The sequence below is a fragment of the Marmota flaviventris genome, chromosome 11 (assembly GCF_047511675.1).
Source record: "Marmota flaviventris isolate mMarFla1 chromosome 11, mMarFla1.hap1, whole genome shotgun sequence".
Classification (NCBI taxonomy): Eukaryota; Metazoa; Chordata; class Mammalia; order Rodentia; family Sciuridae; genus Marmota; species Marmota flaviventris.
Genome location: NC_092508.1, coordinates 66,352,984 through 66,379,933, shown reverse-complemented (window position 1 = coordinate 66,379,933; position 26,950 = coordinate 66,352,984). Strand labels below are relative to the sequence as shown.

Here is a 26,950-nt window from a genome sequence, read left to right as displayed (position 1 = left end):
CTCATTTCACATCCTCTGATTTGTTCCGGCACAGTCTTTGCTATACTATACTCTAGAAATATAGACAGATGAACTTCTTCTTCTTTTTGTTTTTTAGAACAGGAAAAAAGAGATGAACATGACTTCAATATTTCTTTAAAAGATCTCCTTCAAATGAGGTATATTCAGTCTCTCTAAGGAAGGAGGGGAGACTTGAGAGTTTGTTTACCTTCAGTAAAACAAGCTTCTGGTTTAAGGTCTTCCTCGGGTTCAATTTCAGCCTGTTCACCTTCACGGGGTGGAGCAACATCAACTGTGCTTCCTTCAGATGAGCTGGTTGCATTTAATTTCTGGAAACATAATCCAATTTCAAAGATATGAATTTTCTCCATTTTTATTCATCTAATTGGTAAATGCTCTGTTGGAGTGTCAAAAACTGATAATGGTTGTATTTGATTCTACTAATACTACTGATAATTATTTAAAAATAGTTTAACATAATTGAAGTCCTACTATTTAAAACATTGTGACTACTGACCTAATTCAGACAAAAGGCAAGACAGAAAGAGAGAAAGAAAGACATAGGCTTTAATGTGGATGAATTGGTAAGGAAGGATAATATTGATTAACTTATTTTTTGATGTCACTTTTTATATAAACGCCACATTACATTACTTGCTAACATTAATCCTGTAGCCAAACCAAGAAGAGTTTGATAAAAGTTTGGTATACTGACATCTACTAATGATTATATTAATTAAAATGTGTCAAATCAAATCACAACTTCCACGTCTTTAGATGGAAAATTTCAGTACTGTCCATGTTTCTGTAATTTTAGAAAGGAAGGGCAGCACATTAACATTAGTCACAGTCATTACATTTCAACTTTGAGCTATATTTTTCTCTGGCTTACATAATTTTCTCCTTACTTTACTAGTAGAAAATGATGGATCTCTCTCTCTCTCTCTCTCTCTCTCTCTCTCTCTCTCTCTCTCTCTTGAACTGCATAAATGAATTCAACACTTGCCAAAGAATTCTAAATTAAATGGAAATTTCTTCATAAATAGCATTGTCTAGGATCTGTATAGACTTTCATTAGAAGTCCACTTTGAATTCAACATTTGATCAGGCTGTGAATTTTTCCTTTAAATAAATCATTGTGACATGCCAAATGGCTAGAAGAGTCACTTTAATGTGACAAGAATAAATACCTAATGTTTTCTGAGATCACTTGAGAAGACATTATGAATGTGCAATGTTTTATAAAAACTGGCACAAAGACAGGACACACAGCCCAACTGAGGAAATGAGAAGGTTTTAAAATGAACGAATAGCTCATGGATATGTTAATGGTTTCAAAGCCCCCAACTAACTTCAGCAGCTAACTGTTAGGTCACTCTGTCCTAATTTTATGAAAGAGTTAATGTGTTATTTTTAAACGGCCAAATGAATCCCTAAACACAAGTCACACTGGAGAAAATGTGACTCAAAATTCTGATTTATTTAATACATAATGCCAATGTGGTCTATTATTTCAAATCAAAGTTGAAGGGTAACACCCAGATATACTTTCTGTGGTATGATTTTGAAGGTGACAATAACCATTTCCAAGTAAATATATTATGAAAATGACTTTTAAATCAACATATGACTCCATAATGCAGTCCTTCCTAGTCTGGAGTATGCTAAAAGGAGAAGTTAGGTCATCATTTTTGACTGATGGTTCTTAGGATTGTTATAAAATGAAAAAATTTTTTTACCATTAAATTCCTCTGCATTTTAGAAACATGGGACAGTCAAGACCTACTTTATTCTCCTGGGATTTATCTGCTTTGTACAGCCAGAGTATCTTTATTCTTCTAGGAAAGGCCTAGGAAAGTTACTACTGGGTACAGTTGTAGTTACCACTGAGTGATCAAGAAGATACTGGATAATTGCTTGGTTGCAGTAACTAACTTCCCTCCCAACTTCACTGATAGTTTATCGGTTGGGCATTTTGGCTTTTGAGGAGCAACAGCAATAATATCTGCTGAATAAATAACACCGGTAAGAAATCAAGTTATTTGGAAGCTATTTATAAAAAGGTTCATGATTCATTTTCTTCCTCTGGGCTAATCCAAACTCAAAAATTTCTTCCGAACCTGGTCATGGTCCACATCCTTCTTGGAGTTTTTCTTTCTTGTATGATTTATCTGTGCTAAATTTTGCAGTACATGTAGTCCATTGTAATTCAGGCCTTTGACCAAATATTTATACCAAGTACACACACATATTATATATCAAAAAATATGGCATATCACCAATAGAATAGACACCAAATACTTATGCTAGGTTCACAAAGAGTTAATAAATGAATGCCTGAATGCATTTTTATATTACTTTTATGAAGAGAGCTAAAATGTTTAGATAATTTCATCTCTCCTTTTTGATAAAGTATAACTCAGTCATGACCGTAAGAGAAGTCTATATAATTGTACTAGAAAATGAAATTTACTATTGAATAGAAATTATTTAATTAAAAATACTTTAATGTTAAAAACATATTTCCAAAATGCTTCTCTAAAACCTTGACATTCAATAAAGAATAAAGAAGGAATATAGTAATAAATATTATATGCATATTCATACAAAAAATATACTCACCCTTCGTTTTCCATTTTTATAATATAATTGGTAAGAGAACTGGCAATATAATGGTGAAGTGTTTAATTTTTCACATTATAATTGTCTATCATATAGTCTACAGTTACCTTATATTTTAAATATAAATAATTATCTAAAACAGTGCTTCATAGCACAAGTAACAAAAACCACTAACTTGAATGTGATTGAACCGTTTATCAAGGATGAACCTCTGAATGTATTTTGTTATTGATAGTCTGTAGATTTTAAACCTTTGTGAATGTGGCTAACATATTTGGGTGTAAATAATCTTGATATTCTAAATAGCTTTGGAGGTTATGTATTCAGACATCATGGAGAGGAATGGTTTTCAGTTAATTCACTTCTATTTGCCTCTCATTATGAGGCACAACATGTCTTTTGAAAAAGATTTTGCCCCCATTCTGCTCTTCTCCAAGAAGCAGAACCCATTTATACCATGAATCATTTTGCTGTCATCCAGGAGGGTTTTTTTACCCCTCCTAATTATAAGTATAGTTTTTTAAACTTAGGCTCTCGAAGTCTTTCCAAAGAAAGTTTGGTGGCAGGAGAGTGGGGGGTAAGGGGATATTGAACTAAAGGCTGGAAGATAGTAGACAAGAGGTCATTTCCCTAGCAAGGGTTCATGTGAGGCTTCCTTCCCCATAAAGGTTGACATAGAGTCAGCTCTTCTAAGATGGACAATTAGGCTCAGTGATGTTTTCCTCTCAGAAATGCTATTACATTGTTTTCTCAACTCCAAGGCTACATCAAGTGGGTGGGTACCGGAGATTGAACTCAGGAGCACTGGGCTACTGAGCCACATTCCCAGCCCTTTAGAGACAGGGTCTCAATGAGTTGCTTAGAGCCTTGCTTTTTGCTGAGGCTGGCTTTGAATTTGTAATCCTCTTGCCTCATCCTCCTGAGCTGCTGGGATGATGGGATTGAACCATCATGCCCGGCAAGGCTGCATTTTTATGAGGGGAAGTATATATATTTAATCTATGAAATTATAAAAATACTAAACAATTTTAAAATAACAAAAGTGGTGAGTTTACCTGCATTAATAAATTAAAGCTTGAATTGAGTTCTTATTAAGTTACATTAAATTGACCAATATACTGCTTGCTATCCTTTAATCACTACATACATAAAAGTTTACTGTTGTATATTTAAGTTACTAATTTGAAAATTAATTAAGCATTTTTCATTCTTAACATTGATGTAATAGCAATCTATACTAATTCCACATATTTGTATAATCTAACCATGAACATTTTAGCATTCATACTCTAGTAGATGGTAGTTTGTTATAATCTTATTATAGCCACACCAAAAATGACTCCCAAATTTATATAAAAGCATGTAACTGATTTAAAAGCAAATAACTGATAATTAAGTATAAAGAATAACTTACTTTCTTTATATTGCCATAGCTGTGAAACTATAATGACATAAAAAAAGCAAAGAAACCTGAAATGAAATTTACCACATTAAGGAACTCAGTGACTAAACTGAATAACTAAAATGAATAGTTGTTTTGAAGTAGTTAAAATGTAATTGTTAATATTAGGAATAACAACAGAAAGCTTCCATATAAAACCACATAGTACAAGCCCAAACTTGTTTTCTTGTACTATTTTCTCCCTAAGCCTTCCAATATTTTATGGCATTTAAAGGTTAGATTCCTCCATCCCTTGTAGAAACTCTTGAGACTACAGAGGGATGATAATTTAGGCTCTACAAATGCACGCTGGAAAGCAGGTTTTGAGATGCAACATTCTCCAGGCCTAATTCAGCCACAGAAAACATGCCTGGCTGTAGCAGAAGCCCGGCGCAATGCTGTGGAAGCTGCACACTGATCCAAGAACCATGTTCTCAAAGACATGGTACCTGAATATGAAGTGTTCAAGAAGTTTACCACCAGTACCACTCAGAGGAATGGGTTATTTCAACATTTAAAAAATGACAGAATTCACAACCAAAAAGGCCATGAGACCATTTTTCCACCTTCTCATATCACATGACCTTGCATGGAAATTCCCCCTTACGATGAATATTACCCTTGATTTTTATCCAATTAAATAATGAAATTTAACTTTCAGAAATGGAAGAGAATGTTAGCAACTGGCCTACTTCCACTGAAATGCGCTCACATTTCATTTATTTTCAGTCAGCTCTTAAATGTTTGACTCTCACAAACTGCTGCATGATTCAAGAGACAAAATAAAAGATTCAGCCATTACAGATTGCCTTTAAAAATCTATCCATTTCTCCCAAACATTCTGGATTTTGTCTTACTAGTAGAAGAGGAAAGTCTTTTGATCACACATACTATCAGGGCCTTAGTCTGATCTTTGGATATGCATACCCATATCTTGACTTATTATATTTCACTTGAAAAATAGGCAGCCACCTATTGAAGCTGTTTGGTTGCTGGTCTAAGGCAGAAAGAAAATGGCTAATATTTTAATGGCTAATATTTAACCAAATCTCTATTTTTTCTGACCACTTGTCAACTGATTAAAAATATAAACTGCCACCATTTGGTTTTGTTTTGACATATGTTCAGAGCACAACATCATTAGTGCTGCTTTTGTTTAAAAATAGCTTAATAGGAACACAATATATGAAACTGAAAATAATTACATTGTGTTTGAAGAGTAGGGTAAAAGGGCATCAATAGAAATGGTTCTAAATGGTTAACCACAAACCCATCTCTGCCTGTCAGAAAGGACATTTGGGTGACACTGGCAGCATAACAGAGGAATGGAGAGCTCAAGTTGTCCTCCCTTTACTCTTCAAAGTCAAAACAGCATCACGCCTTCCGCAGAAGGGCATGTGCTCAGGACTTCAGTCCCGCATCTCACAGTTCCCATCAAAGCTTCAAAAAGAGGGCATCCTGCAATGAATATGGTATAAAAGACAATTTGCCAGTACCAATTAAATCTAGTCTGCTTGTGTAAAAAAAAAAAAAAAAATCGGATTTTCTTCAGTGAATACTAATGCTATCTTGCACCTAACACTAAGTCAATGTTAAATAAAATTTACATAAATGATTAGAATTTTTTTTCTATCATTTATTAATAATCTTATTTCTTAATTTGTTGTATTCTACAGATAATTCTCCATTTCCCCAGGGAAAAGGAAAATATGTGCAAATTAAACCTAAAAACATCCCCAAACTCTAATTAGATATTCTTTGTACCAAAAGTCCTGGAAAAGTTCAATACTTCTAAAATTTTTACTTTTACTTTATTATTTTCCCTCCCAGAACCTGCACTTTGGCTGAGCTATGAAAAGGAGAAAGTAGATTCTAGAAGGTTAACTAAAGGCTTAGTTAACCCACAAAGCTACAGTAATCTTGGGAGATGCCCTTAACTCCTAATGAAACTATAATTAATAATCAAAAGTAGTAAATTCTCCAAGTTTATTTTTTGCCTGCTCAGTTTTGCGTAGAATATTGAGGAAGAAATTAACATACATAAGGAAAATTCCAAATTGAAAATGAGTACATTAAACCAATTACTTAATAATCAGGATGTAATGAATTTTTTCTTTCTATATCATATTTTCCTTCTTTAAATTACTTTACAAAGATCATTATGGTTTTACAGATACTCAAATCAACAACTTTCCTAACCTACTGAAAATCCAAGATATGTGGTGTCCAAATGCATAAACAGACTATGGCCCTTATTCTCCAAAAACTCAATGTTTACCCTACTTTTTTTTTTTTTTTTTTTTTTTTTATAGAGCCTTTCCCAAATACATGAAAGCAAGCATTTCCATCTGGAATATATGAATTAAAGATTATATACATGAATCTGAGTATAAAGATATGAAAATGGCAGTACTATCAGGACAAAAAACTGTGACTCATTTTAGTAATAACATTTACTTATAAGGGCTGAATCATCAACAACAAAAAGGTTGTGGTCTTAATTTGATGAAATAAAAGCAGAGAAATAAAAAAATGCATGCTCTCTTAAGTCTTTGATTATATTGAATCTTTAACATTCCTATCATGTTTTAAAATAGATATTATAAATCCTATGAGCATGCAATTATTGCTTTTAAAAGTCTAAAAGAGTAAACTGGGAAACTCATTAGCAGAACTAAATGTGATGTTGGGACTTCCCATCTTTCCTGACCATGCTGTGATGTCACACTCTTCAGCAGAGAGCAGCTGGGCGAGTCTAGCGCTTCCTTGCCACGGCAGGGGAAGGAACAGAGCCGAGAAGCATGCAGGCCAGTCAAAATCATTTAGAAAGTGATTGTACATGTGCAACTTGCTTGGGTAACCTGGGTAAAAGTGGTGGCACGAGCCTCTGGCTGGTTAAAAAACACCAGAGCTGCATTCCTGATGGCTCCAGCTTGATTTTACCCCTGTGAGAAGTAAGAATGGTAAGCAGTAAAGGTCACAGGATGACATTGCCAGACTGAATTTGGAATTCAACTTCAAATATGATTGTTAAAAGCATTTATTCTATGTCCTTCACTTAGGAAGACAAATCAATGACCTTTTAAGAAGTATGTTTTAAAGATATATAGTTACATAAAAATGCTAAGAAATCATGATTTTGTGAAATTTAGAATGCTAAAAAAAAAAAAAACTTCTACAATAGAGTTTGTCACAAGATTTGTACAATAATAAGTTTTCTGAGAAGAAAAAAAAAATACTATTTTGAAATCTATGCCTTCGGTTGTCTTACAATATTTTTTCATGCAGTGGTTTATATTTATTTCCATTATTTTCATACCTGCCTGTTTATGTTAGTGGTATATATATATATATATATATATATATATATATATATATATACACAAATATAATATGCACACTTTTTATAATACATATTATGTAATTTATGAAATAAGAGCAGTTCATATTTTCATCTCTAAAACACTCCTAGGGATCATTTATCCCATGCTATCCATGCCAGGCAGACTTTATTTCAAAATGAGGGAAAGAAGAGAGGAGATGGAGTTTTCACATACCACCTAAGTTAATTAGTTAATTTACTGCTTCCTCTTAAAACAGAAAATGTGTGTATTTTTTGTAACATATTTATTTTTTATTTGTTCTTTTTAGATATACATGCAGTGGAATGTATTTTAACATATTATACATACATGGAGTATAATTAGAATCCCATTCTCGTGGTTGTATTCTTTTTTCTTTTTTCCCTTTTTTAGTGAGAAATGTATAACCTATACTTTGGTTAGGTTGAGCCTATGTGGTTGCTCAGTTTGTCAGCAAAGAAAAGGAATGTTCTGTGTTCTCCAAAGCAGAGTTCAATATTTTTTTGCTAGTTTGACCAAAAATCTCAGAAACATGAACCAAAAGTCCACTACTTATGTGTGTGTGATACCTTTTTTAAAAGCCTAACAATGGAAGTGAATGCAAAACTGAAACGTGACCAGTCATCAGTTTTTGGAATTTTGGATCAAAATTGTTTTTAGTTGGAACACTCTATGATAGTAGAACATGCGGATCTTTCACTTTTATTTTTCAAAACTGCTTTTTATCTTGTATGTGAGCACACATGAGAATTGCCCTATTACTTGTTTAGAGTGTTTTGGGTACTAATTTGAGCACATTACCCATATATAATTTATTGTTGAATTTAGTATTACTGTGCAAGATCATTTGAAAATTTATTCTTTATTTATAAAAACATATAATTTCATATGTACTTTTGATGATTTTCCACTAATATATTTTTATAATGTAAACAATTTCATTTTGTTCTGTAATTGGATTCCATGTATTCAAAATTAGCTTAAAAGAGAATAGAATGGTTTTAAAATTCACCCAATAAAAATTTTTTTGTTCAGGTAGTAAATGTTTTGAAGGACTGATGATGAGGAAAAGACTATCTCAGTATTCCAAATTTGTAGTTTGAGGCACTGAGAAGAAATATCTGTAGACTTAAGAAGGTTTTGAAGTATTTTGAAATCCAGCTATTTGGTAGAAGGAAATTAAGATATTTACTTTTTATAAATGTGATGTCATAAAACCTTAACTTAACAAGTTTCTTTAACTCTTTGGCTTTTCTTGACCCTAAGCTACTCATGCTATTTTGTCCCTAGTCTTCTCTCAATTTTGCTTTACAATGAATTCTTTGGTAAGCACTTCTGTTTTCAGGGAACCAAATTATTATAAAATTGCAATATCAAATCTATTTTTAAACCTGACTTCTTATCCAGACTCCAATTCCCAATACCATCACCTCTAATTCAGCATAATTATCTCATGGTATCCCTGAGGCTCAGTTTCAGGACCCCCTGCAAAAACCAAAATCTGTGGGTATGCATGATACAAATATGCTTAGTATTAGCATATGATCCATGCACATCCACTTTATATTTTAAGTCATCTTTAGTACCTAATATCATGTAAATGCTAAATAAAGAGACGTTATGCTACATTTTAAGGGAATAATGGCAAGATAAAAATGTCTGTTTATATTCAAATTTTAAAATTTTAATTTTGATTTGAGTTTGGTTGAATTTCTGGATGTGGAATCCACAGTTATGGAGGGCTGATCTCTCTCCCACATAAAACGTGTAACCTTTTAAAAAGGCCATTCTATACAGTAGCATTGACATTTTTCTGATTTCCTGGATTCGTTAGGTTTGTGAAATTACCAGTTATAGTTACTCATGATCCTAGCCCCAAATGTCATCATCTCATTGCTATGAAATGATCACTACCACACTCTCCAAGATAATCTCTCTTACCTGTCTGAATTGTTTACTTTTGATACCAAATAAATGTTTCCAATCATTTTCCTTTTTCCTTCCTCTCTTTCAGAACAAATCCTTATTGATTAAGCAGGCAATTCCAAACTCTGATTTACTTCAAAACTTTACAATCTTCACCAATACTTTATTAATGATGATTGTTTTACATTCTTATTTTAATACCAAGAGCTCACTCTCAACTTTGGCTTTCCTTTTGAAAGTTTCTGCTTTTTATTTTCTGTTTGTCTGTATTTGACCCAAACTTTCAGGCCTATTTCAATTTTATCTCTTCCATTTGACAACTACTCTTGCTGTCCTCAACACTTACAACTTTATATGCAGTCCTACAACATTAAACTTTTAAACAGGTCTTTAATAATTTTGTGAAAAGTGTTAGCTCACTCAAAGATGTTAAGATCTCCCTGAAGGAGAATTATAAAGCTCTTCTTTAACTCTTCCTTACCCGTATTATCCAATAGAGTGCAAATTCACAAAAAGTGGTCAATAAATGCTTGTTAATTAATTGGTGTTTCTTCTTAAAAAAATCTATATCAGATGATGAAAAATGAAATTAGAATTAAATTCTTAGTTTACCAGAAGGAGCAATATAAATTAGAAGTGAACTCATCAAGCAGACTTTAGGTGGAATTCAGAGAAAGAATATTGCTACCTCATTTTGTAAATACTTCTACTTTTTTCAAAATATTTTAAAATTTACTATTATATTTTAGCAGCTCTGAAATGCTTGGAAAAAATCAGGAAGTTATGAGTTGTAACACTGTCAGTTACTTATTTGAAGGAATTCAAATCAAATATGTTGGTATACTTATTTTTAAAAAGAAAGTTCCAAAATATGCTCACAAAAATCAGACATCATTGGTCTGATTCCCATGGTGTCAACATTATACCCTCAAGCTAAAACATGTCTTTTATAACTCCATCTGTGCTAGATTCGCTGCCAAGTGTATATAAGAAGATCATAAATAAATAATAGTAAAAGTTTAATCCTGTTCTTCACAGCACAGAATTGAAGAATTGATGCCATTAAACTACTATCCTAAGACCCTATGAATTCTAACCATGAGATATGTGCATTTCCCCTTCCTTTTTCTCCTTCCTTCCATCCTTTCCAACTAGTAATGACAGTAACAGCAGATTTTCTATCTACAGTTTAACTGTAATCCTCAAATGGCACTTTTCTAAGTAGTTCACTAACTTAGTATTTTCAAGTTAATGTGGAAGACTTTATCATGCAAATGTGCTTATCTTTGACAAGACAAATGAAATCAGTACTATTTGAACTTTCCTAATAAATATAATATTTCCATGAATATAATACTTTCATAAATAAAGCACTCTATCAAAGTGAGTAAAGAGGTGAACAGATATACACAATACTTTTGTATTAAGAATCATAGCAAAACCTAATATAGAAAAGAAGGAGATAACACTGGCATAATTATAAAAACCATAGTTCACTGATTTTTCACAAGAGCATAATGTAGTATAGACTTTATTAAATAAAACTCTTTTTTTGTAAGGCTCCATTTTCAACCAAATTTTCCAACTAACGAGAAAATGACCATACTGATTGTTCAGAATGGCGATTTGCTGTGGAATGCTGAAATCTCTATAGACTTCCCAATTTCTCATAATTTTAATTACCATATGACTTTTATATTACTTTTCTTTTCAGTGATAGGATCAAACTCAGAATCTCACTCATACTAAGCATGCACTCTCCCACTGAACTACATCCCAATCTCCATATTAATTTTTAATAATGCACCTAAACACAGTAAAAATACTGAATAACCATACTGTGTGGCTCTTACAGGAAATACAACCAAAACTTACCTCTTTGCTTTCTTCTAGTTCTGACTCGCTGCTGAACTCTTCAGTATTTAAGTTTTCAAAGTCGGACTCTCCAACAGCAATTGGCACTGTTACAGTGAGGCTGGGGTTGTTTATGAACGACATATAATCATTTTCATCAATTACGTATTTTTCAACACTGCTTCCAGTACCTACACCACTGGTGGTTCCATTTCCATCTTTAAGATAATTAAGCTCTTTGCTTATTTCAATTCCAGTGTTATTGGACATGCAGCTGTCTATTTTGTTGCCTTCATGGATTTCTATGACTTTTGGCTTTCTAAAGAAAGCTTTTCGGAAACATTCCCGTATCTTATTTTTCACATAATCGATTCCCTTTTGCATTCTTCCTACTGCAATTTGGAGATTGTTCATTTCATTATCATCATCAGTAGCAGCAAGGTTGTCTGAGCTGAAAGAACTCAACAATAAGGCCAGAAAGAGGTTCAGAACCTAAAAGAAAAAGAAGGCAAAAAGTTCTATTAGTATTGAAGTATGTGTAAAAATAACAGACTAAACAGGGAACTTAGATCTTAGCTAAAATTATTTTAACAAATGCTTCTTGAATGCTTATTATATTTCAGACACCATGTGGAAATCACACACTATTTAAAGGACCAGATATCGTCTACCTGCTGTAAAGGCAAAACTGAAAAACAGGCACCTCTTCCTTCTCACAGAGAACACTAAGAAAGGAGATCTAAGGTTTAAATTGTATTGACTCAGACTTTTCAGTGAGAAGTCAAAACCTCATGTTTAAGGATTTTCCAAGAAGAAAAAAAATATACTTCAATTTTAATCATTTTACTGTATCTTACCAGTTTGTCTAGTCAATGTTTAGCTTCATGTGTATAAATAATAAACTTATTTCTTTAATAGCCTTCTGATCTTTACATAAACAATATACTTGAAATACAAATTCCTTACAAATTACTTTTGTAACAGTAGATATTTCTAAATGCAAATTATATAAGGCTCAACACATTTCCCATCAAATATACTTTGAAATTTATGTGTTCAAATATCTCAACAGATGGAGAAAAATCTAAAATTATTCAAAGGTTTAGGCTAGACCCATATAATGTAAATTACTTTTTCTTCCCTCATTTTTGTTAAGAAAATATGAGGAAATGTTAATTCTCAGAGTGTCATCAGGATACATAGAAAAATTACCCAATTAACCAAACAACTATAGCAGTACAGGAGTAATTCCCAATTTCTGGTGTAAAAGGAAATTTATTTATAGGAATATTTTTAGCTTGAAATGTAATTATTGAGTTCCAGCATATGTTACATCATAGACAAATGCAAAACTAGAATCCTATCTCATTTCCTTTTATCTGTATCGGATATTGTTAAGAATCTAAAGCTTTCTAATTTACTATTCTGGGGGCAAAATTTCCATGTTCACAGGTATCTCACTAGTAGTGTTTTGAGTAATTTTTTTGTTTAAAATGTATCCTTAAAGGGAAGGATTAGTAGGACTGTGCAAAGAAAAACTTTGTCTACACAAGACTAAGAAATTCAAGCACTAACACATATATACAAATTTTACTTTCACATTAATGCTTTTAAGTAATAGCTAAAAGTCAGTCTCTTAAATCTGATCAATGTCCATGCATGTGAATGCATCAAACAGCAATAATTTATTTTTCTTTATTAAAGCAAATTTAGGGAATAACATATTTAGTACTCTGGTAAATTATTTGGATAATTATACTCCAAAGCTAAAATATAATGCTCTATTTCATTGAATTTATCTTCAAAATTTGCTAGTATGAACCCATGCCCCCGAGTTAGCAAACAATATGAACTATAGACATGTAAAAAGGAACTTCAATATAGAATGCATAACTATTTTAGGTTCAGTGGAGATTGTCCTATGAAACTAACATTAGGATAATATTAGTCTTAATAATAAAAATGCATTTTTGAAGAATCAGGTAAAAGCAAATTGGTATTTATGACTTCTGAGCTTTCATTAGATAGACCTCACTTTATTCTCACATCAACCATGTGATTTCAGTTTTGTTATTCCAGGGTCATAGATAGGGAGCCTCAGTCTCAGAGCTAAGTAACTTTTCATTCTCAGAGGGCCAGTAAGGGGATTTGAGACTAAGTCATTTACTATAAAATCACACATGTTTGCCACTCTGGCCTTCTTTATCTACTAATATTGTTTTTTTATGATGAGCATGTGTAACACATACATACCACAAGGTTCCCAATGACCATGACCAACATGAAAACAATAAGGCACATGGTTTGACCAGCAACCTCCATACAGTCCCACATGGTCTCTATCCACTCTCCACACAGCACTCGGAATACAATCAGAAAGGAGTGGAAGAAGTCATTCATGTGCCAGCGTGGGAGCGTGCAGTCTTCATTGATCTTGCAGACACATTCTTTGTAACTCTTTCCAAAGAGCTGCATGCCAACCACGGCAAAAATGAAGACAATGATGGCCAACACCAAGGTGAGGTTTCCCAGCGCCCCCACAGAATTGCCAATGATCTTTATTAGCATATTCAGTGTGGGCCAGGATTTTGCCAACTTGAAAACTCGAAGCTGTAATCAAATGGAAAGATATTCTGAGTGTTAACCGTGATATAATTTTGGAAGTTACCATCATTTTACAAGTATATGACATTGTAAACCCATGTCTGTTGAATAAACTTATGTTTCTTCATACTAAATTAATTCAACTTCAAATCCAGAAAAAAAAAATAGTGTCAATAATACTAGAATCATAAATTAGATCATATTATTTAAAAGCAAAAAGATTTAAGACTCATTTCTGATTTATCAAAAGATACAACCATGAACACAAATTGCTGCTTTGATTGGAAACATTTTAAAATTTATCAGCTAATGTCTCCTCAGACTCTATTTTAGAAACTGAAAAGAAACATCAAAGCTATTAATTATGTATTCTTCATAGACCTTTATAAAATGAAAGTGAAATAAATTACTTTGTTGAAAAGATAGAAAGTCTTTCTTTCAATTTGGAAAAATATACACATATACTTAATTTCCAATAAAAGCCCACATATTTTTAATATAAATGTTTTCCTATAATTCAGAAAAGTTTCTATACTATTTAAAATGCTAAAGTCATCAGATACTTTTCTGAATCTTGCTCAAAAGTAGTACCTACTAATATCATAGAGTTGATAAAAATTTAAGATTAATTCAGGCCCATCATTTTAATTTGCATTTCTTTACATACTATAATGCAAAAAAAACACCCAGAAATTTATGACATAATTTTAAAAAACATATATGTTTTTTTAAAGTGTTCTTTATATATCATCCTTATAAAGTGTTTCAACCACTTTTATTTTTCTTTGAAAATATTCTTGGCTTTAAAGAGAATGCTTATGTATTTTCTTAGGATATCACATATTGATGTAAATTATAACATCATTACAAAAGCTGAAATAAGTTGTAAATATACATCTCATAATATGTTATTCAAATGAGAGATTTGATGTAAATGTAGGGTATGCAGGTACCAGTCTGAAGGATCGCAGTACAGACAGTCCCTCCACGTTTGCCAGACCCAGCTCCATTAAACTCAGGCTGACGATAATTCCATCAAAGATATTCCAGCCTTCTTGGAAATAATAGTAGGGATCCATGGCAATGATCTTGAGAACCATTTCTGCTGTGAAGATCCCAGTGAAGACCTAAAGTAAAATAGAGAGCAGCACTTCAATGGCACTGAAAAATGGTACTTTAGGATTTTATAAAGAAGAATGTTAATGAGTAAAACTATTTAAACTTTAAATTTAGCACCAATTCAAGTTTAACATTCCCCAGCAAGGTAGTAATTTGTTAGGTGGGTTTGGCTCAGTTAACAAATCGGCTGGATTTCCAGGGAAAATATAGATGTTAAAACATTTCACCATTCACATTTTAAATTTGATACCTGAAAAATAGCTACTGAATTATTGCCCTTTGGCACACTATGCTTCTACATGCAGATTTATTTGGGGGAATAATTTTGTATCAGGAACAAATCTAAAAGTTAATGAAAGTTAATAAAAATTAGTTAAAATTTGGTTAAAATATGTATTTTGTTCTGGATTTTGTGTTTTTTAAACAGACAGTGTTTTAGTTCTATAATTTTATAAACATTCCTAAAAGAAGATTATTTTAAAATAATAATCTTTGGGTGCATGCCTCAGAATTAAGGTTAATGAATTAATAGAGCACAGAGCTAGAGATTTACTTGAAATCATCAAGAGTACAAACTAAGTATGCATATACCCATAATTATGATCAAGAAATTATTTGAGTGGCTAGATAAAAATGTGTATTTGATAACAAAAAGAAAAACAATGAAAGACAGTCAACATTGTTTTTTAACTTAAAACCACAGGTGAAGCCAGGTGCCCTTGCTTATGCCTATAATCCCAGCAGTTCAGGAAGCTGGGGCAGGAAGATGACTTCAAAGCCAGGCTCATCAAGGGCAAGGTGCTAAGCAACTCAGTGAGACCCTGTCTCCAAATAAAACACAAAAAATAGGGCTGGAGGTGTGGCTCAGTTGTTGAGTGCCCCTGAGTTCAATCCCTGTTTTTGAAAAAATGACAAAAACAAAAACCCACAGGTGATGATATACAAGGACATGAAGAGTTATGGAATTCCTCTTGCAGAAAGTCTTTTAAAGCAATTTTCTTAATTCTCTTTTAAGTAAAGACTGCATTTTATGATCACAAAGTTCATCTTTCAATTTAAGAAAGTAAATCAGACTTTGAATTTGAAGGAATTATGTTAAAATAACAATATTATTAAAATTAGTTGGTGCTCTAAAACATCACATTAATTTAAAAAGAAATCTTGACCACTCTTATAAAAGTATAAATGTAGCTAACATCTCATTTTCCTAATTCCAGCAAGATCTAAGGAAAATGGCTATGCAGAAAACAGCTTCACTGATGTTAGTCATGCATTCATATAACTAGAAATAAGATGCATTTTAAGACATGAAAATCTCGGAACATAATGGAATTAACTTTGAAGAATATATATTTTTTTCATTTTATGAATAAGAACAGCTCACAATGGGATTTTTTTTCAGATTGTGAGTTTCCCTAGTGAATTTAAGTTCTAACTTACACAAATTTGATTTCTTATATAAGATTTTCATAACAGCTATTATTTGAACAAGGCACCCTGGCAATAGGAATGCATTAAAGTGAGCTAGATATTCTCTGTCTAAATGATCTTCAAATACTCTTCTTAGAAAATCATGAGGTAATCTTTCTAGGTCTTCTGAAATGACTAAGTCTCCTGCATTTAAAAACCTAAATTAATTCTCTTTAAAAACCTAAATTCATTCTCTTTAAAAACCTAAATTCATTCTCTTTCATCCAAAACATAATACTACCGTGCAACTTCTCTTTAAAAATATTGCAGTTACAATTTGCAATTCAAAATAAAAGCTATATCATTTTGAATGCTTTTAATTTAGGCTTCCAAATCATTGTTTTTGATACATTTTAGTCTAGATTTAGCATTGTCAGATTGGCTGGGAAAGTTTATATGATGAAGAGGTTACCTAACCTACTATGACTGGTGGACTCTTTCTAGCTTTTAGAGAAGCTGAGGGAGGATGAGTTTTAAAATAGCTTCCTAAACAACAACAACAACAAAAATGAATTCCTATAAAAACACATAGTTTTCTTATAGAAACTCAGTGGAGATTTGATGTCTTCCAGATACTCAAATTTGATTAAACTAATCAGCAAAGAACTGATTGAATTTTTATGTACTGCAAGAACAGGATACAAAAAGGAGCACTTTAATTCAAGATTAAAGGATTCACAACTCTTTTGTGTTCTTTTGTTATTGCTTCAACCAAAACCTTTAAATCTTCATCTATAAGTCAGTATGAACTTATTGGAGCAGCAATAAGCTATTCCATAGACATTCAAATATTTTAATGGGCAAACTAGAAACTCCACACAAAATATGCCATACAACCACCTAAATGGTATAATACAGTTTGAAGACAGCTAAGTACACATGAAATACTTTCCAACTCTTTTCCTCTCTATATAAAATATATATTATTTTTCATATGTACAAATATTATAAAGGTTGTTGTGAGTATTAAATAAGATATATAAAAATTATAGTCAAACTGTTTTGAAAATTAAGCTATGACTTATTGATATGTTATTATTAATTATAATGAAGTTTCAGTCCACAGAGATAGAGAGATCATAAATTTTCTTATTCTCATAGTTAGATCACTCAAGTCTATTCCCTGACATCTATGCTTTCCATCTTCATGAGCCTGTTTCCCCAACACTAAACTCAATTACTGATGGTTTTATTACCAGCAATCTACTAGTCATCAGTTCCCTGTTCTACTCCACTACCTCATTACTTAGGTCACCACCATAAAGTCATGGAATTGTAGATATAGGAGGAAATGAAGTTCGCTAATCCAACACAGTCATTGATTATGTGTATTGAGAAAACAGACCCAAGGATATAAGAAACCTTTTTCAGAACCACACAGACACCTAGCATTGACTCTTGGACTAGGACTCAGATTTTGTGCTTTAGATCAGTGTTTTTCCATTTGTTTACCCTAAAATCCAAAATCTATTTATCTTGTGCTTCCATACTCAATTGGAAGTCCATAAAACCTCAATTTCCTGCACTATTCTGACAAATTTCCAAAATATTCTTCACCTATTCAATTTCCCTAACTGTCCAATATCCTGGGAAAAACACAAGAGCTAGAACAGAAATATTTTCCATCAGTGTTTCAAAGAAAGGTTCAAGAGGTTAATAGCATATATAAAAGGAAGGAGGAAGGAAGCTGTTTAATGAGCACATGCTACATGCCAGGCACAGAGATAGGTGTTTTCACATTACCTCATTCGACCTTCACAAAGGCTCTCAGAGATTGGTATTATTACATCCATTTCAATAATAGAAAACCAAGACTCAGATTGTTTGTTATACTTTTCCAGAGCCCATATTATTAGTAAACATGGGCTACTATGGTCAAAACCAATTTTGCCTGACTTAGGAGCTTGTGTTCTTTGACAAAAATATGCAACTCCAAGCAGCTCTTTGGGGATAGAATCAACCAGTGGATTCTTTATCAAGTGACCACTATGTGAGCATAGTTGGAGACACAAAAGAAAAATGTGTCATGACCTCTGCCATTGAGTAATTTATAAGAGACTGAAAATCCAAACTCAAGGTATAATATACAACCTTGCTTTATTCACAAGAGTATTAGGAGTTAAGAATGTTTATATGGACTGAGTGTCATGTTAGAGGAGATGTCACTGAAGTTGGACCTTAAAGAATACAAAGAATTGAGATGAGTGAGAACATTGCAAATATGAATGTAGAGAACAATAACAGATAAATATTTTGTTACATGTACATATATAAATATGTGTGTGGTATTTATATTTGTGTAGTATATATGTGGTACAGCTCTCAGAGATGGGTACAAGGTTCTTCTGAAGGGGCTGTTTTGACTGTTCAGGAAACAATGGAGATTAGTACTAGAAATATTATTTTACAAGTAGTTTTACAATAAAAAGACATACCTTGAAAGAAAAAATAATGGGTCTTCATATCAAGTTTATACAAGAAATAAAGGAAAAGTAAGCCGTAATATAATATTCCTACCTTTGGAGCCAGAAGGTCACTAGTTTAGGTAATATAAAATTGAAATGATGTTGACAGTACTTCTAATAAGCTGTGGGAAAGATGACCTTCCAGCTGGCCCTGACTTCATCTAAAGTAATCCTTGAACTATGATCTATAACAGTTGTAAATATAGGACTTGAACAAAAGTTATACCACTAGAGTAGGTAATTCCTAGCACTGATGAGTGAAAAGCATACCTTAATAGGAATCAGAAGAAAAGTTCAAAAACAAACAAAAGATAAATTAGGCAGGGATGGAGGTACTGAAAAGATCAAGGAATGCATCAGGAAAAAAAACCCTCGGCATTACAGGTGCTAAAGATGGAGAACATGGTGGGTATTCTCCTGAATCTAATAGTGAAGAAAAGTTGAAGTGACTTATTAAGGAATACTGCAATTGTCTGCTCAGAATTCCTTTCACCCCATCTGTTGGGAATTCTTCCTCCACTTGCTTGATGCCTCAGGGTTGCCATGTTTTCATATGCTGCCAAGGCTGACGAAGAGGAGGTGGACAGCTACCAACCTATGCCTAACACACCTCTATCATGAAGGTCATTGAATTGCAACTCAAAAAGAGATCTAATCTTTTTCTAGTGCAGAGGACAGAAGATGTAAAACCTGTGAGCTGTGGCTGAATGTTTTCTGCCCTGAATACAAAAGACACAGTCAGTGTTTGGGCTACATCCAAGAACTGTTCCTGAAACCCAACTGCAAAAGCCCCTTTACAAAGCTTAGTGATTCACCTTTTCTTTTCATTCTGTGAGTCAGTCTCCCTCACCCCTCCAACCGGGGTTGAATTAGTAAAGAGGACGATCTTTGTCCATAAATTATCTATGTCCATCCTAACTCATGACATCCTGTTGAAACCAGCAGGAATGAGAGGGTAGGAGAGAGGAGGAATCAGAGGAAAGAAACTAACACTTTCATGGGTTAGACATTTTACTTAAAATGAATGAAATAGCTTTTTTTTTTTCACTGATTAGAGACCTTAGGCTCAAATAATAACTTTCAAAAAGCCCACAGGTATTAAAAGCCTTAGGAACATGCTGTTTGGGAGGTGTTATCCTTATTAGTAACTTTCTGTTAAAAAGAAGATGGAGATTTCTAATGTGAAATTGATATGAATAATAAGTTATCTGTCTTCAGGCATGAGAGAATGCTTCTAAAAGCACACTAGATAGTCACAATTGGAAGTTCCTGAACCTCAAAGCTCGGATCAGATCCCCAGGATCAGAAAGAATGATGCTATCACCTTTAGGGCTTAATAAACCAAACAGCATCCATCTTCATTGATGACTCTATCACCCTTAAGGAAACAATGTACTCCAGGTATATACTACATGCCAGAAACTACAAAAGGAATTGCTTATCCCATATATTTTTATCTGAAACATTTCCAGGGATTAGGCACTAAAGATACATTAAAATAAAATAAACATAATCACTGATATTTGTCTATGATCTTTTCTTAAGATAGTCTTAAGTACTAAAATCGAGTGTTCAATTATACATAAGGGTAACTTTTATGAGGAAAATATATTTGGTATTTTGAAGGTTAAAACTAAGCAAAACTGTCTAACACAGAGAGGTCACAGTAGGCAAACTTGTTCATCCATTTTAATTGTTTTCTTTTGCATGTAGATTTAGGAAGAAATGTACGTTAGCACAAAGATGTATGCTCAAGTAATTTGGATCTTAAATAGGGCTAAATTACAAATGCATTTTTGCCATTTGTTTTCTTCCATGACTATCACTTAAGTAATTCATTAATTTGAAACAATTATGCTTGTCCCTTCCCCCATTTAAAGGAAATCCAAATCTTGGTCAGCCCTCCAATAGACATAATTTCTTTAAAACCTGTGTCTGTTAATGCTATTACCTTAGGACTGATAATAAGGATCTTGTGATCCCTCTGGACCTACATTTTCAGTAAGAAATAGACAGAAGATTGTGAGGAGTTTATTTATTACTGTTGACACCATGATCAGTCTGCACCAACATTAGCTTCAACAATCAGCATTGATAGTGGGTGAATTTTAGACAGTATCTCCTAGATTCTCTGTAATATTCCTTTAGTTGTTTTTTCTTATGAAGAAAGAAGATATAATTTGGGGGGTTTCAACATAGGACACACATCTCCTCACCACCTTTGGTCTACCTCTTCTACCCCTACACAGGAAATAAGTAAATTTCAAATGAACTTACCAGGTTTCCTACAGTTAACACGCTACTGAATTGGTCAGTCATGGGGTAGTGTTCCATGGCCATAAAAAGGGTATTTAAGACAATGCAAATAGTGATGGCAAGATCAACAAATGGATCCATGACGATTAAATTCACAAGATGTTTTACTTTTAACCAGGCATCGCAGCAATCCCAGATCAAGAACACATTGGCAAATCTATACCAGCAAGGTGGACATTTCTGTCTAGACTCTTCAAGTTCTAGGATGATAACAAAAAAGAGTAGTAAGTAACAATAAAAATGAATTATTGTTGGTAGTAGACTACATATTGTTTGACAAATTTGATGCTTACTTGGGAATAGAAATTCATATTAGCTTAACAAACTTGACAAGACAGTCCTACTAAATAGACTTTCTCTTTTAAACACAGAAAATAAACACTTCAGTCATTTTTATTCAAAATAATGATTAAAGAGAGAATTTTATATTCTCTTTATCAAAATAGAATTTTAAAATAAGCATCACAGCAATATTAAACTTAGCAAAACATCATTGTTTCTTGTAAAAGTGCCTTTTAAAGAACATTGTCTAAAGCTATGATCCTCATTAATATCTGTAACCTATTGTTTCCTCACAGGAACGTTGATCTTGTGTAGAATGAGAACATGTCTTTCTTCTTTGGATTCAGATCCAAATCTAAACTACCCTTTATTCATATAGTTGAGAATTCTAGCCTCATACATAAACAAATTACTGGTAATTTTAATAAATGAAGCCTGCTATAAAGTTATTATGGGACTATTTGGATATCTAATATGCTAAAAGGACAAATAAGAAATGCAATTGATATTTTCTAAAAAATCTGTTAGAATGTATCCATATAATTGATTTACAAAAGTGCAGTATTAATGTAATATTGCACCAAATTTCAAGAAGTAGGGACTTGTTTAAAGTGTAAACAAGGGAGTAGTAGTTGCTGACCATTCCTGTGTGTTAAAACCAATGAGCATTCATGTCAAGTGTCCTTTGAAAGAATGTCATGTTTGCTGTGTATGTGGAATATGGAAGAGAGAAATTTTTTAGGATTTTTGTTGGAATGTTTTGATCTGTCTAACTCATTCTCATCCTTCTTCCAATCCCACAATCACTGCCCTGCACTTCTACACATTCAGATTTTAAAAAGGAAGTGTTCACATAAAGTATAGTGTATCGTTAGATTAGATCTTCACTGATGCAATATCAAGGATAAATTATCATTCTAAGGCTGGAGATGTAGTGGTGCTAATAGTGCTAGCTTGGTATGCAGGAGGCCCTGGGTTCAATCCCTAATACTGCAAAAACAAAACAAAAAAGGCAAAAGAGTATCCCTCCATAGATAAGATGAGGACTTAAGTAAAAAAGAAATAGGCTAATGTCAGTTTTTGTGATAATATCATGCTACAATTTTTACATGTACTTGTCCATAATGCAGTTCTGATCTTGGGGAAAAAAACATAAAGAATTCTCCAAGAAGAAAGAATAGCTCCACAAAGCATACAATATTATAGAGAGCTGAGCATCCCCCTCCTCGCCCCGCCTGCTTCTTACCCTCCATTGTGTTGGTCAGGATGCTGGCTATGCTCATGGCTCTTTGCCTTCCAGAAGAATCCTCCAGCATTTCCATTGAAATCTGGTAAGAACTTAGCCTTCTCTTTCTGACTTCCGTTTCAGTGGTGGTACCCTGCAAACCAAATACTGATGGCTCAAACCACCCTTTTAAAAAGATAATACAAGAACACATAACACTTCCTTGGAAAATCATGCTGCATGCAATTTTTTTCAGGTAATCACTTTCAAGTAATAATAAAATATTGAATTTATTATTATATTATAAATACTTTTTGAAGACAATATTATAGGTGATACCTTTCGACAAGAATTCACCAGTTGGATGAAATTGTATAAGGCAACCATGTCACAAAATATTTTAATTAACATGTCATATTTTTCAGGGAAAAATTTTATAAGCATGCTAAAATACTATTTCATTCAAATGCAAATTATATTTTCAGCTTACAGAAATTAGTAACACTCAGATCAATATGCCCCCAAGATAAATACTATGATTATATAGTCTCAAGGATAAATTATCTTCTCTGAGGCTATATTGACAATATCAACATATATGGGCCAATTTGTTTTCCATGCACAAACACAGATGTACAATGAAATGTGTGTGCTTTCCTGAGATTTCTTCAATTATTTCTATATGCCATCCTACAAGAAATTAACACATTTTACTTTAGAGTCATTTTAAATTGTACTATAATATTGACAGTTGTATGAAAACTGATTATTATCAATACATTAGTCATATAATATTTAGTTATTTTAGGAACAAGAACTTTTCAGAATATAAATAAATAGATAATTTTATAATTTCGGGTGAACCTATCTAATCTATGTCTATAATAAATTTGATTACCAAAGTGCTTAACATTTTGTGTTGGGAAGTCTACCAAATTTGCAGCTTTGGGTTTCATTCCAGACGCTAAAAATTAAGTTCTTTTAACATAAAGCATTTGAAAGGTAATGGTTGCATACAATTCAATTGGTTCTCAATATTCTATTGTTTTCCATTCAGGTATTATTTTTAAAGACTTTCATTTTGGGGAAATGAGATGGTATAACAGGCTAAACTGCCCAGTCCTTTGGATCATTTTGAATTGATGTACAGTGTCAGTAGCAGCTAGTTTATCTATTATCACCTCTGGCTGAAGTTGTCCAGTAGGTGACGTTAGAGCTGATGGTCCACCCACCAAGGAAACCACACCATTGCAATCCACAGTGCTGTGCATCTTCCCATTTGCTGGAAGCCCTGGCACCATCCTGGATGACATACTGGCCTGACTAACGTTACTGTTGCGTCGCTCTCCATGTCTGTGAGGCACAAACAGTGAGTCTCTCCTGCTCTCGCTGTCTTCAAATGTGCTGTGCTCATCATCAGCAAAGTCATTTTCAGATCCGACATCCTTTGTCCGACCTCTGAAGCTGAAAATGCTAGTTTTGCTATTGCGTCTTGGGGAAAACAGGGATCCACGGATACTCAGCAGAGACTGAGGAGAAAGCAAGGAAGAAAGGAATTGGGGGCAAGGGGTGGGGTAGGACACAGTTATTTAATAAAAATCTTAATATTGTAGAAATGATTTGCTTTTGCACTGGAGTAATCTTGCTCTTAAATATGGGCAATCAGTTTATAGGAAACATATGTGTTTTGATATTTTTATTAATGACCATAAAATGATTTAAGTGTTGTTCTGGCTAAGAATCTTGATTTGCAATTCACCAAGTGCACAACCTCACTCTAGTATGAGACAGATTGCATTACCATGCTATAGTAGGTAAGGGTTCAGATGCTGGAAAGGATAAATGATTCTTTTTTGGGGTGCAAGTGGCACTATGATCTGAAGGGCTTGTGACTTGGAAAATAGGTTTTGGCTCAGTTTGAATTTTAAATTCAACCATTTTACATTTTGATAATTATAGTATTGAAAAAAATACCATTTTTTCTCCATTCTCTTTTCTGGATTCTAAAATCAAGATTTTCTGTGGATCTGTTTGATTCTATCCACATAGGAATAAAAGTCACAAAACTTTACTCAAATGCTGTCTTCCAAATTTCCTAATAATTTCTCTAATGGCAACCAATGATTCACTTTATTTGAGTGACTCCATGTCATACCAAACACAGTCGAGAGGATTTCCTAAACTATTACCATACATTAGTATTCTTATTTAAAATTTAATACCAGCTTAAAGAGACAAGACATATAACATGACTTTACCAAAAAGGGTGATAGAGAATAAAATGGAGACTATAGCTTATTCCTCTGACTTCACTTTAATACTGTAATTATAATAAAAAATACTAGTTGATTAGACATGATTTTTTTTTTTTCAGTCTCTGAAATCAAACCCAGGTTTGATCTCACACAACTTAGGCAAGAATACTGCCACTAAGCTACATCCTCAGCCCACAAAATTGTTTTTTATTATTGACATTCATAATAAATCAAGTAATTGATTTTCTAGTACCAGAAAAATGGGGATTTATCTCAGTGTTAAATCTTTAACTTTTTGAGTGAAATTTAAACTAGCAGCATCAGATAACTCTGTGTTTATTGCACTCTTAGTGACAATTTTCAAAAATATTTGTATTTGGTCTGCAGAATATTTGTTTACTTCCCTCACTATTAATGCTGACACTCTTCTTTGACCCCTCTGCTTGGTCTCCCATTCCCTTTCCTAGTTCTTTTTGCAGCCAAGGTAATATACCTACACACTCACATAGATGTATGCATATATATGCATATGCTAGCAGCAAACTTGCTTCCACATTTCCTTCTAAGTTTTAGTGTAAAAGCACATAAAATACTTTTAGTGGAAAAACATAGGAAAAGAAGACTCTATTGGATTATTTTTGGTCTCTCTGCCTAATTAGGCCAGGCTGATATTCTTAGGTCCCATTTTTAGCTTTATTTTTTATGGCTTCTCCCAGACTCCAAAGCAGCAGAATAATTTTGTTGCCCTCCATCCCAGTGATATTCTTGAGAGAGACTATTCACCAGAAATGGCATTGTTTCTTTGGATTTGGTTAAATTCTCCACAGGAACTGATGGCTGTTTAGCATATTGAACCTGAGGCTGTGTCTTTGTGACATTCAGTTCCTACAGAAGTGTCTACCTAATGCTAAACAGTAGTGAGACTGGCTTCTTATCAAAGCATTCAGGAGATTAAAACCTCCTCAATTTATAAAGAGCACTAATATGTTAGTCTCATCACTCAATTTAAATGATCAATATATTATTGGTTATATTCAGAACTCGTGTTTTGAAACTTTATGTTTGAATCACTTTGAGAGTTTAAAATATGAACTTTTAGGCCCCATCTTTTTGGAATTGTGATTGAGAAAGTAGATGCTGTGGTTTGAATATGTGTCTCAAAAGTTGAGGTGTTGCTTCAATGTTTACAGCAGTACAATTCACAATAGTCAATTAGGGCATCAACCCCGATGCTAGTCAACAGATGAATGGATCAAGAAAATGTGGCATATACACACAATGAATTTAACAAAATCATGTTATGTGCATATATAAATTTACCATAAGGAATTTCATCTTTTTATGCATATGTAGAATATACTAATAAAAATAAATAAATAAAGGAGTGGAAAGAAGATCAATAGAGTAGATGAAGGAGAATAAGGAAGGGAATAGGAAATGGAAAGGAATGGGGCGATAAGAACTGAAATCAAATTTCTTGCATGTATGGTTTTGTCAAAGTGAACCCAACTACTGTGTATAACTATGCTGCTCTAATGGAAAAAAAAAGTTCATGTCAAAACCTTCATTCTTCAATGTGCCTATGTAGAGATGGGGCTTAGAAGGAAGTGGGGGCAGAACCATAATGACTAGATTGATGCTTTTCTTGTGGGAACAGGTTAGCAGATACCAGACTTGATCCCCTCTTTTCTCTTCTTTATGCACCCATTTGACCTTCAATTCACAAAGCCCTCACGGGAAGCTGAGTAGATGCTACGGCCATACTCTTGGACTTCCTAGCTTTCCAAACATGAGTCAAAATAAACCTCTTTTATTTATTAATTATCCAGGCTTCAACTATTCTGTTATAGAAACACAAAACAGACTAAGGCAGCTGGAGCTAGAATTCAGGGATCTGAATAATTACCACATACTCTAGGTGGTTCCTAATGCAGGTGGACCTCACTTTACACTTAGAGATATACAATCTTATATCATCTTATCCCTTATATTAATCCTTTGGGTGGTTC

General features: G+C 33.1%; 1 protein-coding gene across 8 annotated transcripts in view; it reads right to left on the bottom strand.

The window, feature by feature from the left end:
- LOC114101146 (sodium channel protein type 3 subunit alpha) overlaps nucleotides 1-26,950 on the bottom strand; it is a 77,312-nt gene that overhangs the window by 18,950 nt on the left and 31,412 nt on the right. For 4 of the 8 annotated variants that reach the window (XM_027946051.2, XM_027946053.2, XM_027946050.2 and 1 more), the window contains exons 11-17: nucleotides 23,868-24,215; nucleotides 22,708-22,840; nucleotides 21,141-21,379; nucleotides 14,763-14,936; nucleotides 13,459-13,815; nucleotides 11,227-11,697; nucleotides 209-329 (exon numbers count right to left, since the gene is read on the bottom strand). In XM_027946051.2, the coding sequence (XP_027801852.1) occupies nucleotides 209-329; nucleotides 11,227-11,697; nucleotides 13,459-13,815; nucleotides 14,763-14,936; nucleotides 21,141-21,379; nucleotides 22,708-22,840; nucleotides 23,868-24,215 (1,843 nt within the window). Of the gene's footprint in view, nucleotides 1-208; nucleotides 330-11,226; nucleotides 11,698-13,458; nucleotides 13,816-14,762; nucleotides 14,937-21,140; nucleotides 21,380-22,707; nucleotides 22,841-23,834; nucleotides 24,216-26,950 lie in introns of all 8 variants that reach the window. The other 4 variants (XM_071619385.1, XM_027946048.2, XM_027946060.2 and 1 more) reach the window with 2 other exon arrangements.